The following is a 25908-nucleotide window of genomic DNA, read 5'->3' as shown; positions in this document are numbered from 1 at the left end:
CATTCTAACAGGACACATCTTAAATGATAGAGTAGTGCTATTTGGTAAGTGTATTATTAGTCAGTATATTTGCTAAGTATAGAGTCTCATGCTGGTTAGTTGGGTGAGGCTAAGTTAGGTACACTGAACTCATTTGCTTCGTTATTTTCTGCCTGTGTATCATCCTCTGCAGTGTGTTTACACATTAGTGTTTTGTAAGTTTGAATTTTTTTTGTTGTGCTTCTCACGATTTTTTCCCCTTCTTTAACCAAGGTGCTGTTACCAGGTTTGTCTTCTGAGTATAAATTGAAAATGACTGAAGTTCAAGCAATGGTAGAATTCTCCGTGGAGCTAAACAAGTTCTACAATGTGGATTTATTTCAGAGAGGGTATGTATTTTAATGTGAAAATTATATATTTTGCGTGAGATAAAATGTACTGTTTTCATTTAAATTTAATTACATACTTTTGTTCCAGTATATGTAAGAAAAACAATGAGCTATATTCAAGTAGTTATTTTCTTAGAGAAATTTTATTTTTAAATAGATATTTGAGAATTATTCACATGGATTTAATGATAATGCTGGATGTGTTTATGAATTTGTACAGAGCATTGAGAGGACTTGAATGAAAATGTATACGATCTCATTTCTGCTCTTTAAAAGCTTATAGTGTATGGGAGAAATAAAATATATACACAGAACAGCTAGGAATACAAAATGATAAACCTTAAAGTAGGAATCAGAACAGGAATCAGAACAGAAAGACATGTTTCTGGGTTAGCATGTTAGCAAAGGCATTAGGGAGGGCTAGGATCAAAGCCTGGATAAGACTCAGCTGGGCAAAGGGTAAATGAAACGGCCCTTTTATAGGAGAGAGCGCAGCAAAAACCAAGTCTTGGAAATAGGAATGAATGTGGTATTTAAAGAGTATTTAGGAGATGGGATATTCTCTGGGAGAGCTGCAGAAGAAAAGATAGTAAGGGAAGGAGAGGTTGTTTGTGAAGAGCTTTTACTGTCTGAAGAAGAGTTGACACTGGGGATTTGGGTGGACATTGATGGTTTCCACGTAAGGATGAAATTATCCCTATTATTACAATGAGCGCTTACTAACATGGTGAAGATTGTGATAGATTGATGGTTGTGTAGACGTAGTAGAAGCATAGGGAACAATTTAGAGGTGCTTGTAGTGACTCAAGATAGAAACCTGAAGGTGTGTAGTAAGAGTGGTAGTAAAGGGCTGTGACTGACAGGAGGAGAATGAGAGATTTTCTATTGGTTTTTTCTTTGGCTTGGGTTGGCTTTGCCATCTTGTTGAAAAAATAATAACAGCCCTGCTCTACTCTGCTCCATGGTCTCTTATCCCTCAGCAGGACAGCCTAGGTTTGTTCTCATGGTAGAAGTAGGAGTCCAAGGAAGAGAGCAGAGGATGCAAGCCCCCTTGAATTGGCACACTTGTTACTTCCACTGCATTCTGTTGGCTAAGCACGTTACAAGGCCAGGCCAGAACTCTAGGTTGGCGGCTCTTTGGCCAGTAAAACTTACTTAAAAACTTGATGGAGTTTCTATATGTCTGATAAAGTTCATTCCATGCGCTGAAACCTACACCCACAATTGCTTTTTGAAACATGACTTCTCTCTAGATGTAATCACTACAATTTGAGGATCAGAATTCTGTGAGATCTTGCCCTTAAACTTTCTAAAAGCCCTTTGACAAACTGAGAATGTCTGCTTAGACACTGCCTTAATTCCTTTAGAGATCTTAAAAAAGGGATTTATAGCCACACCCTTGATTTGATCTTTGTCCATGGCGGCATTTTATTTTGAAAACCTTTAGGTTTCAAAACAGTTTTATTTTCCATCCCAGCAAGGCCTGTCCCTCAATATTCCCTCTGAATTCTGCTTGTAAGATGACCAGTTCTTTCTTTAGCTCATGTATTTCTTACAAAACCTTGTTATACTTAGCTAGGAGCAACCAATTGACATTTTCAGCATTCTGCCTGGAAATTAGCCTGCTTAAGTCCAGAAGTTTCTTAGGTACATTGTCTAACTTCTAACTTATTGCTGACAGCATATTTACCAAAAGTTTCATCACTACATAACATGGGTTACCAGTTTTTGTCTCCTATAATTTCCTCATTTTTCTTGCCTCTGTCACTGTTACTTTGGTCCCAAAGTCAACACCACAATAAGTTTTTGTTATGGTGCACAACACTTCTAAGGTACTAATTTCTGTATTAGTTATTTATTGCTACAATAATGCAGCTAACAACAAATACAAAGCCTTACTGGCATCACAACAATAAACATTTATTTTTGCTCACAAGTCTGTGGATCAGCTGAATGGTTCTGCTGACGTAGGCTGGCTTGGCTAATCTTTGCTGGGCTCACTCATGAATTCACGGTCAGCTGGCAGGTTGGCTGAGTGCTAGCTGATGCAGAATGGCCTCGCCTGGGTGGACTCAGCTCTGTTTTATGATCTCTCATCCTCCAGCTTATTCTCATGGAGGAGGCATGGTCCAAAGAGAGAGAAAGAAACTATGCAAGAAGACCTTTTAAGATCTAGGCTTGGAACTAGTGTACTGTCATCTTTGCCATATTGTATTGCCCAACAAATCATGAGACCAGCCCAGATTTAAGAGGTGGGGAACTACACTCCACTTCTCAGTGGATTGCAAGAGGTGTGGATACAGGGATGGGCAAAAAAAAATGGGGACATTTAAAAAATCAATCTACCAAACACTTTAACGTTTTTTGTTATTAATTTCTATGAAGCATTTGAGGGAGTAAATAGTAGGATTTAATGACTGATTCCATGTGGAGGATGATGCTGAGACAGAAAAAGCATTAAAAAATATGTATGTAGAGGTGTGAATTTACATGATGTCTAGGATTACTTTAAAATAGCTCAGCAGAAAGAAAAATACAGATGAGTCAAATATGGCAAAATCTTTTTAATTGTTGAAAATGGGCAGTGGGTATATGAATTCATTGCTCTACTTTTTGCAAATTTGGAATTTTTAATACTAAGAAATTTAAAAGATAATGCTGAAGTTTTATTTATTTATTTATTTTTTCATCTATATATGTATATATGTGTGGCTGTGTGTAAATGCACAGAGGAAGTAAGTTTTTATTTTATTTATTTTTTGTTTTTGAGGACGGTCAGCCCTGAGCTAACCTCCATGCCAATCCTCCTCTTTTTGCTGAAGAACACCAGCCCTGAGCTAACATCTATTGCCAATCCTCCTCCTTTTTTTTTCCCTTTTTCTCCCCAAAGCCCCAGTAGATAGTTGTATGTCATAGTGGCACATCCTTCTAGTTGCTGTATGTGGCACGCCGCCTCAGCATGGCAGGACAGGAGGTACATCGGTACGCGCCTGGGATCTGAACCCACGCCACCAGTAGCGGAGCGCACGCACTTAACTGCTAGACCATGGGGCCGGCCTCAATACTGAAGTTTTAAATCACAGTGACTTGGACAATATTAGTAATACTGAAGTAAGTGAGGAGGTTGGAGGGGATGACTGTGTGGGACTCAAGAGTAGTTCATTTTGATGTGTTGGGTTTGTGGTGAGATATTCAAGTGGAGATAGTTTCTGCGTAATTGGAGGTTTGGAACTGAGATCAGGATTAAGTGGATTATTGTTCTGTTTTATTTTCAGCTGTCATAAACAGCATACATAATTGGCGCTTCATTAATTTTCAGTTACTCTGCAGTCTGGTTTCCCCATCCATTGAGGACTTTGGAAGAATATTGTTGTGTTACTGATCTTTCAAAAATCTAATGATTAGAGACTCATTTTTAGATATGTGCCTTGACTTGTTTGTTTGTAAGATTATTTTCAAGGAGATAATTCGCTCTTTTTTTCTATTCTGATTTATCTTCTAAATCTTTCCTTATGCCAGTTATTGAGTCCTTACTACCTTTGACATTTTAGCCAGTTAACTTAGAGCTTGTGTTCCGCTGTTAGGTTAAATAGCTGTCAGCTTTGATAGGTAAACATAGGTAAGTAAATTTACCTAAGTTTATATTTAAATATTAAGAAATAAACAATATATTTTCCAATTTGTTTTCTGATATATGAAACAACTGTTTAGGTGACTGAGATGAGAAACTTAAAAATTCAAGTAATTAAATATTCCTGTGCAATATTTTACTTTGATATTTAAAAAAATAACACCAATAAATATCTTACTGAATGACATTGGAATTATAGCCCAATAAGGATTAAGTGGAAATGGAAGGTGAGGAAATAGTTCTTATGCATGTGTAGTGACGGTCCTTTTCCTGCTCTTCTAAATATTTTTCGTGTTTAATTTTGCCACCATTGTTGTTACATGAGGAAGAAGGGATGAGGCAGTGCCTAGGTGTTAGGCAGGTACGGAAGAGAGAGAACAGGTTACATCTGAGTAAGTTTGTTTTACTATCATTACATTGTTTTTCCTGAATGGTAAACAGAAATCTCAGATACTAACAATCTAAAGAAAAACTAGCTTTGTTTTCATTTTAGTCTATTCTCCTATCTTTTTTTAAATATAGTGGATTTGTGAACTCTGAAAACAAAATCGAGATTCTAAAGCATTGATCATAAATTTGATGTTATTAAATGGTATGTGAATGTATGTCTTATAAATGAGCAATATAAATTGCGATTTTTATAACACTAGAAGTATTTGATTACAAGATGATAGACTTCCCAAATGACTCTATTCAAAATAACGTTTGTCAAGAGGGCTCCAAAAGGGGAGGAAATATTGCCTTTTAAGTGCATAGGGAAAAAATGCTATTTGAACACCTGTTCTCAACTGCATAAAGGATAAAAGAATGGGATTAAATTGAAGCTATATGGATTTCAGTTAAGTATTAAACTGGAGGGAACATTTCTTCTCTTTGGAAACCATTGCAAAATTGTTAGAACATCTTTTTCTAGGACTCTTTAGGATAGTGCTATTCAGTTTGTTGTTACTGCTCCAAGGAGAGATGAGGCACTTTTGCCAGAATGTCAGTTAATGCTCTGCTTTCTTCACTGAGAAAATCTCACTATGAAAAAAAAAGTTGGCTGCAGCAGTGGGCTTTGAGATACAGTCGAGTTACTTGATTTCGCTGCAGCTTGATAGCAAGACATCTCCTAGACGTACAGTCTGTGTACCACCGTTTGAGGAGCACAGCTTTAGAAGAGTAGTCAATGGCTTCTAGAATGGAGTTGTTTAATTCATTTCAGACGGAAGCAAATGGACCAGGTATTTCAAATACTTAGAAAATACAGGAACTTTGACAAAGTGCTATACATATACTTCATATTCTTTAGTAAAGCAAGTGAAATGTTATCACAGTTTGATTTGTTTCCAGGTATGTTTGGGGCAGTCAGTAAGGCAGCATAGTGCTGGTAATAAAACAAGTAATGAGGGGAAAGTTGTTGGGCTGGAAGTTGAAAGAATGTAGTAGTTATACTTTATTTTTTATTTCATGTCTGAGTTACCGTGAAACAGTTTAATTACGTTACCTGTAGCTACTGCCGCTTCTCCTCGTCACATACCAGCACTGTTTCCATGTCGTAAGGTGTCTTTCTCAAGGTGAAGAATATATTATGATTGGGAAATAGAGACGAGCAAGGATATGGATTTAGAAATTGTTTTCTTCAATTTTAGTAACATCACAAAACTGTGGAGCTTAAATCCTCTTGAAGAAGTCTATAGAACCCCAGAAACCAGATTCCATAGAATACAGTTTTTAAAAGCTCTGAACAAAATGATCTTAAATCCCTTCTGTTTATGATTCTCAGGTTGTTAAACTCTTGGGAAGTTTATAGTTTGATTAAAAAGAATTGTCAGCCAAAAGAGAAAATTTCATGCTGAATTTTTGGATCATTGACATTGATTACAACCTTGGAAAAAATGATCCGTTGTCTATAATGTCATGTATATGTTGTATAAAGTTCACGTTTTGACGACTTCTGACTAAGTAGTGGTGATTAGAGCTCACAAGAAACTACCTCAAGTTCTCTTTAAGGCCTTCAAAACTAAAATTGTCTGTTTCTTCAGTAAGATATAAGAACTAGGAATACAGTCTGAGTTCATCAGTTTCTCAGCTTTAGACGAATCAACCACTCTCTGTAGTCACCAAAGTTAGTTTTCTCACAACAATTTGCATGAATTATTAGAACATAAAGGTTGCTCTCCTTGTTGTTCCCTACCTCATTCTTTTTACCAGTGCAGTGGTGTAGGTCTGTATTTAGAGTGAATCAGCATTTTACAGATGGAACACAAGCGTGTTGGGTTCAAGGGGCTAGTAGGTTGTGCCTCTGTAGGAGCTGTTTAATATTGGTTTCGGAGGTATGAAAAAAGCAGTTGTGAACATCACAGTTGCCAATGTGGACTCTTCCTTCTTTTGTTCTCAAAACTGGAAACTCATTTTGTTTTTATTTTTGCCATTTTTTGGCCTTTGTGAGGAAGGGTGTCTTTGTATCGTTTGAAGGATCATAATGATGGATTGTAGCAGTAAATGATGGAGCTGATAGTGACTTGATATCCCAGCAATTACCCAGTACTAGCCTTAAACACTCCTTGTTTGAAGTATAAATAAATAGAGGAAATCAAATTAGGAGCTGTAAAAAAAAAAATGTGCTATAGAGAAAACAGAAAAAAAATAGTTTAGTATTACTTAATGTTATCAATTAAGTAGAAGAAAATCTTTGCATTGAAGGACAGTGTGGTGTTGTGAGAAATATCTACATGAAAATCCAAGCATAAGTGACGTGACTTAAATGCAGTGCAAACCTCACGGGGAAGAGGAACGTGAAGCAGGACACTAGGTTGGCCAGAGCTGATCAGCAGACGCCCTCAGGTCAGCAGCTCCACTGCTTCCTCTGCCTCACTGTGCTTGTGTTTGATAATTCCTGCTCTCTTAGCTCCTCGGTTATTTTATAAGGGTATGTGTTTATACTTTATTTGGCAGTTTTATTGAGTTTTTTTAGAAAGAAGTTGTTTCTGAATAACCTAGCCCACTGCAGCCCTTAAAAAGGAAATGTTTTATCCTTTGTTTTCTAAATTTTATCTATTTGATATTTTATTTTAAAAATACAGTTAACATGCACATTTTAAAGTTTTGTTCATTTTTAAATATTTACACCTTCGAAGTACCACTAGATTTAATTTTTTAAATGTATTTACAGTCATAATAGACTGCTTTCATAAATGTTAAATGAAAAATGAACATCACTTAAAATAACGTTATGTATTTGGTTTCCGTGGTTGGTTGGTTTTTCCTGTATCCCTAGTACTTAGCCTAGTGGCTGACGCATGGGTAGGTCCTCAATACGTAATGAATAAATGGTATGTGTATGTATATGTGTATACACACACACACACACACACACACGCACACACGCATATTGAAATTCAGGGAATTTAAAATTACTGTGAGGTATTCTAATAGTATACATTAAATGCAGAGTTTTGTGTAAATATCTCTGAATTTATGTGTGCAAATCATTCTGTCAGGATTATGGGCATACACTTATAAATAAGACATGGTTCCTGTGCTTAAGAAGTTTAAAATGAAACATCCCTCAACTGTTTATTCTTAAGCTTTTATATTGTTTACCTATATATTTAAAAATAGCAATATTTCACTTAATCATTTTTTTCCCTAGTACCTAGCCTTGTGCGTGGTGTACAGGAGATCTTTAGTAAATATTATTATAGTATTATCAGTACTACTTGAGGTTCCTCCCTGTGAGAGAATTATACTTCCCACTATGTTGAAGTTAGGCTTGGCTAAGTGACTTGCTTTCTCTAATGAAATATGAGGGAAATTGATGTCTGCAACTTTCAAGGGGAAGCTTCTAGAGCTAGTGTGTGTGTCCACCATAGCTTTGCTCCCTCTGCCATGAGAATGTACTTTTGAGATGGCCGTACTCTGTAAGTTGAGGCTCTGGAACAGACCCGTCATGGAAAAGATGGCAAAGAAGGGCCACAGACCAGTTTCATGAGCATGAAATAAACTTTTGAGATTTGGGGGTTGTTTGTAGTTGTGCATGACTTAAGAAAGCAGATACATTTCTCATACCATGAGAATTCATTGTCAGACTGTCCCTTGTTCACTGTCTTTATATTTGTAGGTCTTTTTTTTTTCTGTTTTTTTTTTTTAACTTCAGGTTGTGGTTCCATTCCTAATCTTTTGAGAGTTTTATGCTACCTTTACAGTCTGATTTTATCAATTGTGGTTTATGCTTTTTAAGCATTGTTAATTCTTTGTTCTGTATTATATCTGCATAGTTTAGTAATTGTGAGTGAATATTTGTGATAAATCCAATAAAGACATAACAATTGACTTTAACAATTTGACTCTGTATTCAAGTAATCTAAGAACAGTCTTCATTCTTTCTGATTCATTACAAAGGGAGAATGTTTACTTGTTTTTGTTTGTTTTTATTCAATTTATTTAAACTAAAACGCAAAAACAGATCGCCCATTTCTCCCACCCATACCCCCTGCCTCTGGTGACTACCAATCTGTTCTCTATATCTATGAGCTTAGTTTTTTCTTTTTTTTTTTTAGATTCCACATATAAGTGAGATTATATGGTATTTGTCTTACTCTGTCTGACTTATTTAGCATAATGTCCTCAAAGTCCATCCGTGTTGTAAATGGTAAAATTTCATTCTTTTTTATGGCTAAATAATATTTCATTTATATTTATACCACAGTTTCTTTATCCACTCATCCATTGCTGGACACTTAGGTTGTTTCCATATCGTGGCTGTTGTAAATGATGCTGCATTGAACATGAGGTGCATATATCTTTTCAAATTAGTGTTTTCATTTTCTTCTGATAAATACCGAGAAGTGGAATTGCTGGATCATATGGTAGTTCTATTTTTAATTTTTTGAGGAACCTACCTAGTGTTTTCCATAGTGGTTTCACCAATTTACATTCCTACTAACAGTGCACAAGGGTTCCCTTTTCTCCACAGCCTCACCAACACTTGTTATTTCTAATCTTTTTGATAATTGCCATTCTAACAGGTGTGAAGTGATACCTCATTGTGGTTTTGATTTGCGTTTCCCTGGTAATTAGTGATGTTTTGCATCTTTTCATGTAGCCGTTGGCCATCCGTATGTCTTCTGTGGAAAAATGTCTATTCAGATCTTCTGCCCATTTTTTGGTTGGATTTTTTTTTTTTTGCTATTGAGTTGTATGAGTTCTCTATATATTTTGGATATTAACCCCTTATCAGATATATGATTTGCAAATGTTTTCTTCCCTTCGGTAGGTTGCCTTTTCATTTTGTTGATGGATTTGTTTGCTGTGCAGAAGCTTCTTAGTTCAGTGTAGCCCCACTTGTTTATTTTTGCTTTTGCTTTAGGTGTTAGATTAAAAAAATGATCGCCAAGACACATGTCAAGGAGCTTACCACTTATGTTTTCTTTGATTTCACTTAATCTTTAGTTAAAGTTCTCAGTACGGGAAGTTAAAAAGTTCCTAGAAAACTCTCCTTTAGGTCCCAGACTCCTGCTGAGTCCACTTTGATTTTTGTTCCCAGTCATCTCATGGTTTGAAGTTGCCCTCCTCTTCATCTCAACTGATCATCTTTCTCTGTGGAGTTTTGCCATGTCCCTTTAAGGCCAAATTGTGACTCTAACGGTTCTAAATTTAATTGACTACCCTTTTATTCACTCTTGTTTAATTCTGGCTTTGTGACCTGACCATACGTTTTCTTCAAGGCCACACCTTCCTAGAAATAATAGTAATAAACATATTTATGTCTTTTAATCTTTATATTATTTACAAATTTAATAATTTAAGCTACTATCTAGGAAATTATTAAAGAAAAATAAACATTATTCACCTTCCCAGTGCACGTGTAAACTCATCCCTGATTTAAAATCTTGATTTAGCTTTTAGTAATTGTGTGTGTGTATGTGTGTGTGTGTGTAGATATGTGTCCTCTGTTACATACACAGACTTGCAGTGTAATGATGTTAAAACACAAAGATAATGATTTTACCTCGTAATTTTTTTTTCTGTTTAAACTGTTATTATTAATGACTGGTAGATTTTTAACTATATATACCATTTTAAAATCCTGTAGAATAAGCAAGTAAAAGTACTTAAACAAATAGCTCTGACCTTGAAAAAATGCTGAATTCTTTAAACCAAATACGTGTCTTTATTTTGTCATTTATAGTATGAAACCAATTTTTAAAAACCATTTATAATTAATCCTATATTTTCTCAAAATTATGCTTAAGAATAATCTATCTTTATTATTTTTTAAAAGAAAAAAATAGATAAATCAGATTAAGCAGTGAAACTCTCAGGTGCCTTAATGAGTCCTCTGGTTGATATGACATTGTCTCATTTAAAGTAAGAAATACTGTATATATTTCTTCTGTTTCTCTCATTCATCTATACCTGCTGGTTTCCCTTTGGGCTTTACGCCATGCTAATATTTGGTCTGTGGATCTGATATGTCAATTCCCACCAGTAGTAAATATTATGAGAGACTGATACAACCAGACCAACTTTATTATTTTAATACATACAGATATATATAGAAATTGGGGTCTTGCATATTATAAAAATATGTTGTGGAATGACTTTGTTGTCTGTTTTGCTTTAGTTTTTACCAGATTCGTGCTTCTATGAAGATTCCACCAAGAGTTCCCCACAGAGTAGAAGCTCGTTTGTTACATGCAGCGGGTAAGCCAAGGAATATTTTCAACTTAAAAATCTGAAGCAGCATTGTAATGGCTAATAATAACTTTTCGTAATGATTTTTATTTTTTTAATTACAAATAGGATACCAAAGATCATCATTATAATATCTCTTATTAGAAGTATATTTGAGGCCTCAGTAAAACCTGCTTGATTATAGGTTGCTTGTCTCCCCTTAGGTTTCTTATGATGAGCAAAGGAAAGAATATATGTGCAATTTCCATGAAAACAAACAAAAGTAGAGATGGTATTAATTATATCATGTAAGATGTAATTTTAAAAAATACACAGTGAATGTGGACACATAACTTGACTTATGATTACAAAGGTGTTTTTTGATAAAGTTTATAGTATGCCTTTTGGGAGTATTTCTTTAACCACATTTTTTTTCTGGGTTAACTGTTATAATTAGAAAACAGAGCCAGAAGGCAACATAAGAAGGTATAGATAGATATGTTTTAGCAGCTCTGTTATTTACTTATTTACTTTTATTCTACAAAGAGACACCAGCATTAAAGTGTTTGTACCGAAACTGGTGGCCCTGACATAATCAATGGGCATTTTTTTAGCTTTCCTGATACAGTATACTCTGTTTTATTTTATGCAGTTAGGAGATGAAATGGTTAATGAAACAGTCTAGAGAGTTATCATATATGTCTGATAGGAATTACTAGTTTTCAAAGCATCATAAAATAATAAAATACCGCTAACAGTAAAGCTATGCTGAGCATAATTCAGTCCATTTTTTTTTTTTTTTTTTTGAAATTTACACAAAATATTCTGGGAATTTGAAGTGAAGTGTTTAGGATTATCTTTTTAGCATACTATGGGTACTAAAATGCTGGTTAATGTTAAGTTTTAATGAATTGGGCATAATGGCGAGTTCACTCCATCTTCCTGAAGACTATCAAATGCTCAGGGAGGTCTGTTACTTATGACCAAAAATATAAACATTCTTTCTTTTAAAAAGAAAAAAATTTTCCTTCTTGGCCTGGCATGCATGTTATATTTATTTGTTGTCAATATAAATTTGTTGTAGGTCTTTTTTAAGTCTACTTTCTAGGAAACATGGTGGTTGAAACAACTAATGTTACAAGATGGACTTGGTATTCCCTTTTGAACTTCCTTAATCTAGTAAATGTCTTCCTCTGTTGTGTCTCCTAAAGTTGGTAGTTGAAAAAACTAGAAAGACATTTTTTTTTCTGGCTCCCTCCCCTTTTTTTTTTGGCTGAGGAAGATTAGCCCTGAGCTAACATCTGTTGCTAATCTTCCTCTTTTTTTGGATAGTTTTTTTCTATTCTATGAAAAATGCTGTTGGAATTATGATAGAGATTGTGTTGAATCTGTAGATTACTTGGGGTAGTATGGACATTTTAACAATATTAATTCTTCCAATCCAAGAACACGGGATATCTTTCTATGTATTTGTGGCCTCTTCAGTTTCTTTCATCAGTGTCTTACAGTTGTCAGTCTACAGATCTTTTAGCTCTTTGGTTAAATTTATTCTTAAGTATTTTATTGTTTTTGATGCTATTGTAAATGGGACAGCTTTCTTGATTTCTCTTTTGAATAGTTCGTTGTTAGTATATAGAAATGCAACTGATTTTTGTATGTTGATTTTGTGTCCTGCAACTTTACTGAATTTGTTGATTAGTTCTACTAACTGCTTTTTGGTGGAGTGTTTAGGGTTTTCTACATATAAGATCATGTCCTCTGCACACAGAGATAATTTTATTCTTCCTTTCCCATTTGGATGCCTTAATTTCTTTTTATTGCCAAATTGCTGTGGCTAGGACTTCGAGTACTATGTTGAATAGAAGTGGTGCGAGTGGGCACCCTTGTCTTGTTCCTGACATTAGAGGAAAGCTTTTAACTTTTCACCTTTGAGTATGATGTTAGCTGTGGGCTTGTCATATATGGCCTTTATTATGTTGAAGTACATTCCTTCTATGCCTAACTTCTTGAGAGTTTTTATCATGAAAATATTTGGGTTTTGTCAAATGCTTTTTCTGCATTTATTGAAATGATCATATGATTTTTATCCTTCATTCTGTTAATGTGGTGTATCACGTTTATTGATTTGCTTATGTGGAACTATCTGTGTATCCTAGGGATAAATCCCACTTCATCATAGTGTATGGTTCTTTTAATGTGCTCTTGAATTCGGTTTGCTAGTATTTTGTTAAGGATTTTTGCATCTGTTCATCGAGGATATTGGCTTGTAATTTTCTTTTCTTGTATCTTTGGCTTCCATATCACGGTATGCTGGCCTTGTAAAATGAGTTTGGAAGTGTTCCTTCCTAATCAGTTTTTTGGAAGAGTTTGAGAAGGATTGGTATTAATTCTTCTTTAAATATTTGGTAGAATTCACCAGTGAAGCCATCTGGCTTTGGGTTTTTATTTGTTGGGAGATTTTTTATTACTGATTCAATCTCTCTGCTCATTATTGCTCTATTTACATTTTCTGTTTCTTCATGATTCAGTCTTGGTAGGGTGTATGTCTCGAGGAATTTATTTCTTCTCGGTTATTTGTTGGTCTATAATTGTTCATCATAATCTCTTATCCTTTGTATTTCTGTGGTATTAGTTGTAATGTTTCCTCTTTCATTTATAATTTTGAGTCATCTCTGTTTTTTTGTCTCGCTAAAGGTTTGTTGATTTTATCTTTTCAAAAAACCAACTCTTAGTTTTGTTTATCTTTTTTATTGTCTTTCTAATCTCTATGTCATTTATTTGGATTCTAATCTTTGTTATTCCATTCCTTGTGCTAACTTTGGGCTTAGTTCTTTTTCTAGTTCCTTAGGTTATGAGATCTTTCTAGGGTATGGCAGAAATATTACATGTAATTAATATCATTTGTGAAGTAATGTTATTTCGACATTATGACAGGTAGTATTTCAGAAATACCCAAATAGAGTACCTTTTTTTAAATGCCTTATCCTGGTCACTGTGATTTTGTTTTAGTTATAAGTCCATATTAAGTCATTGTTGCTACCAATTTAGTTTCTAGTTTCTGATACTTGGAACTGTGTATTACTGACTAAAATGTCAGTGATCTGATAGTGTTACTAGTGTGTGGAAAGGAAGTATCTTTTAAAAGTAGCTTTTGGCAAACACCAGCCTTCAAAAGAGAAGCCTGGGTTTGGGAAACTGTAGACTTCCATAATATATAATTTTAGCTTATATGTGAAAACATTATTTATGTGTGTATTTTTATAGCATTATGCCAGAACATTTTTAAGATGTTGCATACTTTTTAAATAAGTTATAGCGGCTAAAATGGCAAACACAAGAACTAGATTTTGGACAGAAGAAGAAAAATATATAAAATTTCTTTCATACCTTTTTCTTACTGTTTCAAAACAGCAAACTTTTGTCTCTCATGTATAAAATGTAATACCTGCTATGATTTCCCAAGATCTTTTTTTATACCAAATGTTGTATTGATGTGTCTTAGTTTTTTCTAATTGAGAATATCTTGTTTTTCTTATTTATGGTACATAAAAATATCTGTAGAGTTTTACAGATAAAGGGACCCTGAACAAATTGTGAGACGTGCTGCTTTCCCTGCCCAGTACCACTTCCAGCATGCCTCCCTTTTATGTGTATGGTGCTCCACAGCTTTTGAGTCTTGTGTCATCCTCCGAACACCTCTGTGGTCACATAAATCTGGTATCCCAGTTGGATTTCCTGCCAGTGTACCCCAGAAGAGCCTGTCACGTTAAATGTTTGTTGTGTTCATATGGAAATTGTAGAGGACGGTGGTTGATGGGGTGTGGTGACTCATCAGATGTTCACAAGTATGGTAGATGCAAAGTGATATTCTCATGTCCACGGAGTTTCCTCATCAGCAATCTGAAAAAAAGAAAAGGTATTCTGGGGCTGGCCCAGTGGCGCAAGCGGTTAAGTGCGCGCACTCTGCTGCGGCGGCCTGGGGTTCGCCGGTTCGGATCCCGGGCGTGCACCCACGCACCACTTGTCAAGCAATGGTGTGTCGGTGTCCCATATGAAGTGGAGGAAGGTGGGCATGGATGTTAGCCAAGGGCCAATTTTCCTCAGCAAAAAAAACGGGAGGGTTGACAGATGTTAGGTCAGGGCCGATCTTCCTCACAAAAAAAAAAGAAAGAAAGAAAAGAAAAGGTATCTTTCCAAAAATTTTCTGCCTCCAGAAATTATTCCGGTGTATTTGGCTGACTTTGTTTTAATAAATACATGTCATTGATTTCTAAATTCGTCCTTGATAACCTAAATATATTTATATAGGATAGTTTTCCTTTATCCCCTGTGTTAATTCTGTTTTTACTTCTGTTCCTTAAAAATCACTTTTCTTCTAAGGGCTTGGATTTTCTCCAAACTTTTTATTATATACCCTGTTTTTCTTCTAACTGATTTATATTTTCTTCTCAAGACCGTTTCTTTCCAGCACTGGATTTTACCGTAATTCCTACACGTTGTGTATATTTCTGGAAAACTTTTAGGAAGAAGAGAGAAAATAATGATTTTTTCTGTGAGTTGCAGTAGGGCAGGTTAGATGTGGTGGGAATTAGATGGTATTATGCAGCTTCTTGAAACACGTTTCAATTTTTTCCAGCGTGAGATTGTGCTGACAGTGAGAGGTTTGAGTCAGGAAATAGCTGTCATCTGCAATAACATGGGTCATGAAAGACAATGAGTATTTATAGGGCTGTTGAAAATTGATTAATAAGAGAGTATTCAGAGACTTGTACAACAGAGAAGTCACTGCTGGTGCTAGGAAGCTGGCCCCAGTTTGAAATGTTAGAGGACTGTGTACAAATTCGATTAAAAGTTCAAATGACAGCTCTCCATTTCTAATAGTGATAGTATTTTTTAAAAAGAAACATACATTATTTTATTAGCTTTTTAACATTCATCCATCCATTTTTTCTGAATAAAATAATTTTTATACAAATAATACAGGCAAATAGTTAAAAGGTCTATTACTCCAGAAAGATTTTTAGTGAGAACCATAGCTCATTCTCTAGATGCATCCACTTTTAATTATCTCTCTAGGCCTAATGGTTTCCTCTATGGAGACATTTTCACTTCCTGTTATAATAAATGACAATTTATCTTACTTATACTTCCTCTCTCCCTCTTCCCCTGCGTTTTAAAAGAGATACCATCATTTCCAAATCTTTGACCATTATTGTAGCTTCAAATAATATATTTAAGGCTCCATTTCCTATTTCAGCAAATATGACAGACCCCTCATTTTGTAAAATAAGGATATAAGCAGTTTTCCCTCTTTTTTCAAATTTTCTCTTTCCCTCCACCTCCTAACCTGTTAGATATATCCTTTGTTTTATATTATCAAGGTTGCTAACATTCATAGTCTATTTTGTAACTGTAGTTACATCTTACCTGCTTTGTCTATGGATTGATTCCGGATGTTGAAAACGAGTAAACAGCATTTTCATTTTTATGGTAACACAAGAGGGAAAGGGTTTATAAAATTGAAATGACTCTCCAACATAGAGAAGGAGGATCTTAAGATATTTTAGAAGCTATAGATTCAAAGATGCAGCTCTGTTGTAGTTAAAGTAGTGACTTGGAATCAGGATGCCAGCTTCCTTTTAAGTTACCTTGGAAAAGTCAACCTCTGTGAGCCTCAGTTTCTTATCTGTGAAATGTGTGACCTGCTCTACAATGTTGTCATGCGTTAAACTAGCGAAAGTTAAAACTCTGAAGGGCTGTATACATGTGAAGTATTATTGGGCTTCTAGTAATATAAGAAAGAATGAGAAGCAGTCAAGTTTTGATTTACTTACTGTGCTATTTGTGAACCATTTATGGTCATAAAGAGCTGAAACTTATAATAAAGTTAATTTGATGTTTTCCTATGATTTGCATAATTTCTATTATGCAGCACAGTAGTTAAGTACGTAGGATAATATCTCGTAGATAAGTAAATTTAAAAAATTTTTTTAAATCAATAAAACCACATCTGGGATAAGAAGCGTGAACTAGGATGACCTACGGCAACAAGGGAGACCTGAGGGGAGGAGGAGACTTCACAAAGACCCTGAATCTGTAACTTATCAAGGAAATCTAGGTACCCGGGCTTGCATTTCTGTGCTTATGAAACGAGCTTAGTCTGGAGAAGATGTTTGAATTTGGACATAATTCGTTTCAAGTCTTGTTCTGCCAGTCACTAGCTGTATGGTCTTAAGCGAATTATTCACTTTCTGTAGCCTTTCCTAATCAGTGAAATGGAAATAATCCCTGTCTTACAGTGTGTTTGTGAAAATTAAATGAGAAAATTGGGTAAAGAGACCTGGTATAGTGCCTAGTCAATATTGGTTCTCTTTGTCCTGCCTTCTGTTTCTATCCTAAATTGCCCCAGATGTTAAAAGCTGAAATAAGGTGGACTCAAGGATCTCAGACTAGCTTGATTTGAGGAAAGACAGTCCCTGAAGGAGGAGCTGACTGGCAGCCCTTTATATGCCTTTCCCTTCTTAGTTTTCAAGAATTATCCTTACTTGTATGCAGGATAGCTGATTCATATGATTTAATCTTTTTATGCTTCCTTTGGGTCTTTTCTTCCCCAATGAGACAGCTGTTCTCTACTAGTGTGGGGGTACTGTGATATGTGTGAGTGAACTGCACACATAATTTTGCACTAGTTTATCAGTGTAACATAGAAGACCACGCACAGGCTTTGGAGCAAACAGCAGTGGCATTTACTTCCTGGGAAAATTATATAAGTTATCAGACCCTTAGTATCTATAAAATGGATATATTAGTCCCTGCCCTATAAGATTGCCTAAAGGATTAAAAACAGTATACATAAATGCAGTGCCTGGCACATAGGTGGTAGCTAGCAGCAGTTGTAATAAGACTGCAATTTCTTTTCTTTTCTTTTCTTTTTTTTAGTGAAAAAATTTGGCAGGTAACGTTGTGTAAATTTAAGGTGTACAATGTGTTACTTTAATACATTTATATATCATAATATTGCTCTTGTAGCAATATTTATCACATTACATAGTTATGGTACAGTATTGTCTGTATTTATTATACTGTGCATTAGATCTCTATGGCTCATTTTTACTTGTTGCAAGTTTGTACCCTTGAACATCAGTCTTATCCCCCTCACCCCCATTCCCTGGTAACCACCATTTTACTCTGTTTTTTGCAAGTTTGACTTTTTTAGATTGTATATAAAAGTGATATCATACAGTGTTTGTCTTTCTCTGTCTCACTTACCTCACTTAGCATAATGTGCTCAAGGTCAATCCATGATGTCGTAAATGGAAGGATTTCCTTGTTTCTCATGGCTGAATAATGTCCATTTTATGTGTATACCAGATCTTTTTTATCCATTCATCCGTCGATGGACACTTAGGTTGTTTCCATATCTTGGCTGTTGTGAATAATGCTACAATAAACATGGGACTGTATATATCTCTTTGAAATCCTATTTTCATTTCCTTTGGGTACATACCCAGAAGTGGAATAGCAGATCATATGGCATATCTATTTTTAATTTTTTGAGGAACCTCCATATCGTTTTCCATAGTGGTTGGACAAATTTACATTCCCACCCACAGTGTATAAGGATTCCCTTTTTACCACATCCTCACCAGCAATTCCTGTCTCTTGTCTTCTTGACGATAGCCATTCTAACAGGTATGAGGTGATATCTCGTTGTGGTTTTGATTTGCGTTTCCCTGATGATTAGTGATGCTGAACATCTTTTCATGTGCCTGTTGGCCGTTTAGATGTTCTCTTTGGGAAAATGTCTATTTAGTTCTTCTGCAAGAGTGCTATTTATGAGGAGAAAGAAAGGGAAATTGCACAAAAATTCAAACAATAATGTGTGGGGAAGGTCTTATTACTAAAAAAATATATTCTCCGCTTTGATAAATGCTTCACAACTAGATAAGCATTTGGACTAATAAAAAATCATCACTGGTAGAACAAAGAAGAAATTTCCAGTTATTTATATTTGACCAGAGTTTTTCTAAGGCCATCTGTTCTGAATAATATTCTTTGTGTGTATATGTATTCTATTCTTCTTCCTACCTACCACCACCCAATGCTTTTATACTGGTGATAGTGGTTAAAAAAAATTAATATCAAGACAAAAGGAAGGCTAAAATGAAGGGCTAGTTATTAAGGTAAAGAAGAGTTGGCCCAGTTGCTTTGCCTGGGCCACTTGTAATAAAGCTCCAAATATTTTGATGTGCTGCTAGAAGAACTATCTCTTTCTCCCCTATTAGTTTTCTCCTTAAACTGTGCCCAGCCACCAACTTTTCAGGGCCTTCCTTTGAAAGCCACTGAAATGTGATAGTTTTGCTAAATTGTTAGGATTATTCATGATCTGACCCTATCCTGCATGTCTAACTTTGTTTCCCGCCATTCTCCCTGTGGTGTCTATGGAACCACTTCCAGTTTCTCAGATTTGATGAGTTCTCACTTACCTCCCTCATTATCTCCTTGGTTAAGCCATAGATACATACCTCCCATAGGCAGTTAGAAGTCTCTTCTGCCATGTTGTCATAGCACTTCCTATGTACCTCTTTTGGCTCTTATCAACTTATAATTTTTTTCCTCAGAAATGGAATTCTAATACAGTCAAACATCAGAAATCATTAAACAAGAATGCTTTAAAAAATGAGGAAAGTTTAAAGAAATATATAGCTAGAGACAATTCACATTGTCTCACTAATCCATTACTGTTATCAGTAACTGAAGAATCTCAACAACCATGAATGGAAAACTCACCATAAAGTTAGATCTTTCAATAAACTTTGCATAGATTATGAAACTTGAGTCCATTTGATGTCAGAAGCCTCCATCTTGCTTTCCCTAGATTCAACAGTTTCCTTCTGTCACTGCCATTACTTTTTACCTGGAGTAAGAGATACTGATAATTACATTGCCGTTTGCTTTGGCCTGCTGAAGTAGAGGGTTAGGAGACTATCGCATTGTACTGCAGATATTTGTGTGAATGTTTCTGTCCAAACTAGATTGGGAACTCTGAAAGCAGGAGCAGTGTTCTTATTTATGTTCATATCGCTTAGTTCCCGATATTTTAGAGGCTTAATAAATTATAGTTGAATGAATGCTCACTTGTTCACAAAATAAATAAGAGATACCAATGATAGCTGTTTAACCAAAGGAAATGGAAATGTAGCAAGATAGTGCTAGGAATAAAATATAAATTATCAGACTTAATGTGAGTGTTTGTACACCTCTATCATAAGTCTGTAAAAGTAGATCTAATGTTTGAGTTGGCAGATAACTGAAAGGCAAAGTGAAAATAGAGTCATTTCAACAAGCAAATAAGGCACTAAATTAAGAAGTGAGATGAAGGTTCATTTATTCAATAAGTACTTGCTGAGTGCCTATTATGTGTAAGACGTAGTGCTCACTCCTAAATTAAAGCAATAAAAAAGATTTTTGTGATTCCTAACCTCATGAATGTAGGTTATCATCTAGTAATATTAAAAAGCAGAGAGGATTTCAGATTCAAGACAATAAACTGAGTGTGTACATATATTTGGGTCTTCTTGTTTCCAAGACTCCTTGGTAATAGCAATATAGAAGCGCAAAAAGGAATAACAGAAAAATATTTCAATCAATTTTTGAAGGACAGAAAACATAGGTGGGAGCTGAACTACCCTTTGGAACACCTTCCCCAGGGATTTCGGGCATGTACAGCAGATGAAGGGAAGTGAGAAGTTGGCCTGAAAACAGGGATAAATTAAAGGTCTGTAGTCGGGTCAGCTGTGATAGTTGGGCACCCCAGGCCCAAGTGCAGAATGTCAGGAAGATTACTATTTACCTTAGGACAAAAACCCCGGGGCTCTTCTCTAAGTAAATTAGTATGAGATATTAACACTCCAAAGTAAAGCCCTCTTTTGTGTTTGGTAGAAAACACATAACTTGAAATCTGCCCTCTTAATGGATTTTTAAGTGTACAGTACAGTGTTGTTAATTGTATGCACATTATTGTACAGCAGATCTCTAGGACTTTTTCGCCCTGTATGACTGAAAGCATGACCAATGAATAGCAACTCCTCATTTCCCCCTCCTCCTGGCCCCTGGCAACCACCATTCTACTTTCTGCTTCCATGGGTTTGACTGTTTTAGATACCTCATGTAAGTAGACTCATGTAGTATCTATCCGACCTATTTCACTTAGCATAAATCCTCATGGATGTAGCAAATGACAGGATTTCCTTCTTCTTTTTTTTTTTTTTGTGAGGAAGATCGGCCCTGAGCTAACATGTGCCAGTCCTCCTCTTTTTGCTGAGGAAGACTGGCCCTGGGCTCACATCCATGCCCATCTTCCTCCACTCTACGTGAGACGCCACCACAGCATGGCTTGACAAGTGGTGCGTCAGTGCACACCCGGGATCTGAACGGGTGAACCCTGGGCTGCCGCAGCAGAGTGCGCACACCCACTCGCACCACCAGGCCGGCCCCAGGATTTCCTTCTTTTTTAAGGCTGAAAATATTCCATCATATACCTTGTCTTCTTTATCCGTTCATACAATGATGGACATTTAGGTTGTTTCCACCTGTTGGCTGTTGTGAATAATGCTGCAGCGAACATGGGGGTGCAGATGTCTTCAAGATCCTGTTTTCAATTCTTTTGGATAAATACCCAGAAGTGGGATTGCTGGATTCTATGGTAGTTTTATTTTTAATTTTTTGAAGAACATCCATGCTGTTTTCCATAGTGGCTACATCGTATTACATTGCCATTAACAGTGTACACAGGTTCCAGTTTCTCCACAGGTGCTGACCATGTATGTAATACTATATGAACTAAGAAATATAGGAGACATGGACCTTGCCTTCCAAGAAGTTTCTCTTCCTTCCTCCTGAAATTCTCTTTCTTTCCACCTTCATTTGACTAACTCTTTTTCATGGTGTTTCAGTTCAGATGCTGTATTGTCAACAAAGCCTTTCCTGATTCCACAGGTTAGGTTCACCCTCATGTTGTAACGTGCCATAGCACTCTGTCCTTCTCTGTAACACTTAGTGCAGATATAATTTACAGAATTAGATGAGGGCAGGAAAAGGGTTGTTTTTTTTGTTTGGTTTGGTTTGGTCTACTTAGAACAATGGATGGCACAGAGTGACTGTACAATAAATATTTAAAATTTTATTGTGAAATGTATCATACAGTTTTTGAAGATCATAGAAAACATTATTTTATTAAGTAATAAAGTAAACTCCCAGGTACCCAACCCTTCATTTAAGAAATAGAACATTACTAGTACCATAAAAGCCTCCTGTGTGTCCTTCCTGACTTTTGTGTTAATCATTCTTTTGCTTTCTTCATTATTGTTTTATCACCTATGAATGTATCCCAAAAAAGTATCTGGTTGAGTTTGGAAAAACTGAGTAGCAAGCACAAACCCAGTTGTATAAGAAAGCTTCAATATCACTACAATTAAAAGAAGGCTCCTAGAAGAAAAGCTGAATAGTCTTTCTGGGTTATAGTATACTTTTGTGTACTTGAAAGGTTTTAAGACCTCCTTTGGGGAGGTTAGTGGGCAAGGTCAAGAGTGAATTGTGTGAAACTTAAAGCTCCCCACATTCAGGGCTTCTGGCAAGGTTGTAATGTGATGAAGTATTGGATATCCACCATATGGAGTAGGCTGATTTGCATCTAAACTTACCATTCAGCTTTCCTTCCTTCAACTCTCAGGGGTAGGTCAAAGCAGAACGCTTCTGTGAGGTGAAAAGACTGCCCTCATGTGATCTAGGCAATAGGACAGAAACTTCGTCAGTACACCCTCAGACAAATCAAGTACTGTAAAGACTTGGGCCAAACTCTTAATATCTCCTTAGGTTAAAAAATGGTACCATGGCAGCAAAGATCTTTCAGGTGACAGACCTCAACATATGTATCTGTTGAAGCACACCAATCCAATCTTTATTAGTCACCTTCTGTATCTAAGGCAGAGGCTCTCTTGAAATCTTCCTTCACCTTCTTCCTAGGGATTCCCTTTGTCTCTCTTCTACATTGGATCTCTTGTTTCCTAAACACCTCTTTTTCCTCTTTCTTGGTTTATGCTGTCATTTTGGTGGAGCCTATTCTCCAATATCTTGTTGAGAAAAGTGGCATAGGAAATAAATATTTGGAAACCATCAATGTCTAAAATGGTCTTTTTTCTACTCTTATACTTGTTTGAAAGTTTAGCCAAGTATAGAATTCTAGGTTGAAATTCTTTTTCTTTCAGAATTTTGAAAATACTGCCCCATTGTCTTTTGGTTTACAGCATTGCTGATGAGACTTCCAAAGCTATTCTGATTGCTAATCCTTTATAGGTGACCCTTTCCCCTTTCAGGAATCTTGTAGAATCTTCTCTTTGTTTCTGGTGTTCTGATGGTCTCTGAGTACTCATTGGGCCCTTATAATCTGGAAACATATGTACTTCAGTTCTGAGAAGTTTTCTTATTTTGTTAATGATTTTCTCCCATCTGTTTTCTCTGTTCTTTCTTTGTGGAACTTCTGTTATTTAGATGGTGGGTCATCTTCACTGGTACTCTTAATTTTTAGTGTTTCCTCTCCTTGTTTCCATTTCTGTCTTTTGCTGTACTCACTGGGTCATTTCTTCAACTTTAAAACCCCTCTTTTGAGCTTTTTCCTTTGCTCTCTCTCTCCATTTTTTCTCTCTCCTTTCTCTCTTTCTCCCTCCTCTCTTTCCTCCTCCTGTTCCTCCCTCCCTCTTACTCTTTCTCTTTTTTAAAAAAAAATCCAAGTGCTCTTTTGTTCCCTGAGTGTTCCTTTGTTATAGCAACATTTTCATGTTTCATGAATGCAATATCTTTTCTCCAAGAACACTAGGATTTTTTTAAGTTTTATTTTTCTCTACAAGTTGCTTTTTTCCTCTTGTTTTGATCTCTAACTTGCATGTTAGAAGCTTTCTTCAGATGTCTGATAGTCCTCAGTTGTCTATACATGAATGAAAGGAGGGCTGATTGAAGGTTCTGAGAGCATACCTGGGACTTGTCTCTTTGAGCTGCACGTTAGGGTGTTATTAGTGAGCTGTTTGGTAAGGAATCTTTGAAGTCAGTATTTATAGATCTCATCTATTATAATAGATCTGTTGGGTTGGTCCAATTCCCCATATAAAGAACTGTGAAGAATCTAATATTTTACCCTGTGTATTATTGAAAATAATTCTCCGTGGTTTCTCGCGTTTCTGTATCTCTTGTGAGCAGAGACACTGAAAGACTTCTGTTGCAGACTGTCTTTTTAAGGATGTTTAGCAAAGGAGGGGGAGTGAGGACAAAGGGAACTGAAGTGAACATGAAGTTTATGCTGTTTGCTATGCCATAAGTGATTAAGTCCTTTGTCTCTGGCCCAGGAGTCTCGTGTCTTCTGCCAACGTCCATGGAACTGTGGCAGACTAGCTTGTTAGCTTGCAGGTAGGGTAAAATCTTGGACTCTTTACAGTTCTTGAAATGCCGGGGAAGACTCTTGTCTCTTTCTTTCCTGGAGGGTGAGAATCTAACTGCCAGCCTTCTGGGAGCCCAGCGGAGGAAGAGTTCTGCGAATCTGTGTTCAGTATTCAGTATGCCTATGCTCATGCTCTCAGTTTTGCAGGTGACTTCCAGTTGAGAGGGCCACTGCTTTATCCTCTCCAGGCAATAAACCTCCAGACTTCTGCTAAGGTGAAGGAGGAGCAGCAACCTAGTGGCGTGTAGTAGGGAAGAGGACATAGGAATCTGTTCTGGTCTTTCCTGATAGGTCACCTTCTCAATTAAGCATTGCCTGACTTTTCAATTTAAAATTGCTACCTTTCTCCTTCTCTTTCCTGTCTCTGTTTTTCTCCATAGCACTTATTACCTTCAAACATACTGTATCATTTACTTATTTATTATTTTTATTCTCTATCACCCCTCTCATTAGGATGTAAGGTCCATAAGGTCAAAAATTTTCATCTGTGTTATTTTACCGTGTATCTCCAATACTTAGAAAGTGCCGGGGCTGGCCCGGTGGTGCAAGCGGTTAAGTGCGCGCGCTCCACTGCGGCGGCCCAGGGTTCGCCGGTTCGGATCCCGGGCGCACACCGATGCACCACTTGGCAAGCCATGCTGTGGCGGCATCCTATCTAAAGTGGAGGAAGATGGGCACGAATGTTAGCCCAGGGCCAGTCTTCCTCAGCAAAAAGAGGGGGGTTGGCAGATGTTAGTTCAGGGCCAATCTTCCTCACAAAAAAAAAAAGTGCGTATTATGGGACATAATAGGTAGTCAATAAATATTTGTTGATTGGATGAGTGTGTGAATGACTAGGAGAAACTTTTGCCCATTGTTTTTTTGTTTGAGAATAAAATTAAAGAGAAGTTTATCATCTGTAAAGTCATTGGCACATCTTTTTAAAAACTTTGAAAGTATTTAAAAGCTTTTAAAGTATTTAAAAGTATTGATGTTAATTGAGGATATAGGTAACTTTCACAGAAGGTTAATTATTGTCATTCCAAAGCAATTTAGAATATTATTTTGTATACAGTTTCTTATCCCGTGCTAGAATCCCTTTTAGGGCATTCCTAACAGCAGTGTTCTTTTTTTTCTGTTTAAGCATTTCTAGCACTCTCACTCAATTGGATATAGTTTGTTGGTAGAGACAGTGGGATTTGCTGAAGAACAGATTTGGGGCCATGGAAGACAGAAAATTTAATAAAGGTCACAGGGCTAGAAGTGGCAGAGCCAGAATTTAAACCTAGGCAGTCTGGCTCCAGAGTCTGTTCTTAACCACTATGCTATGCTTTTTCTTGGATAAGAAAAAAACAGCAGGAAATTTCTAAAAAGGGGTGGCCCGTGAAGTAGGAGCAAAACCAGAAAAGTGTGATGTCCCGGAAGCCAAATTAAAGAAGTGTTTCAAGAAGGAAGAATGTGCAACTGTGTCAGATGGTGATTATAAGTCACGTAAGATGAGATCTAAGAATTGACCGTTGCCTTTAGCAAAGCAGAAGTCATTAGTGTTCTTGATAAGAGCAGTTACATGGGCCAAAGTCTAGTTAAATGTGAATTAATTATTATTGTGTAAGAATTTACCCCCAAACTTAGTTTATTTTTTTATTTTTTGTTAAATTTTTTGTTTATTGCAGTAACATTGGTTTATAACATTGTATAAATTTCAGGTGTACATCAATACACTTCTGTTTCTGCATAGATTACATCATGTTCACCACCCAAATACTAATTACAACCCATCACCG

At 36.2% G+C, this 25908-nt stretch overlaps 1 protein-coding gene across 10 annotated transcripts in view; it reads left to right on the top strand.

The window, feature by feature from the left end:
* Window positions 1–25908, top strand: part of FAM135A (family with sequence similarity 135 member A) — a 124425-nt gene that overhangs the window by 19332 nt on the left and 79185 nt on the right. For all 10 annotated transcript variants that reach the window (XM_058554064.1, XM_058554065.1, XM_058554061.1 and 7 more), the window contains 2 exons: window positions 253–368; window positions 10607–10686. In XM_058554064.1, the coding sequence (XP_058410047.1) occupies window positions 292–368; window positions 10607–10686 (157 nt within the window). In that variant the 5' untranslated portion in view covers window positions 253–291. The remainder of the gene's footprint in view (window positions 1–252; window positions 369–10606; window positions 10687–25908) is intronic.

The sequence above is a fragment of the Diceros bicornis genome, chromosome 14 (genome assembly GCF_020826845.1).
Source record: "Diceros bicornis minor isolate mBicDic1 chromosome 14, mDicBic1.mat.cur, whole genome shotgun sequence".
Lineage (NCBI taxonomy): Eukaryota > Metazoa > Chordata > Mammalia > Perissodactyla > Rhinocerotidae > Diceros > Diceros bicornis.
The sequence above is the reverse complement of the archived record's forward strand: the minus strand, read 5'-3'. Positions and strand labels throughout refer to the sequence as shown.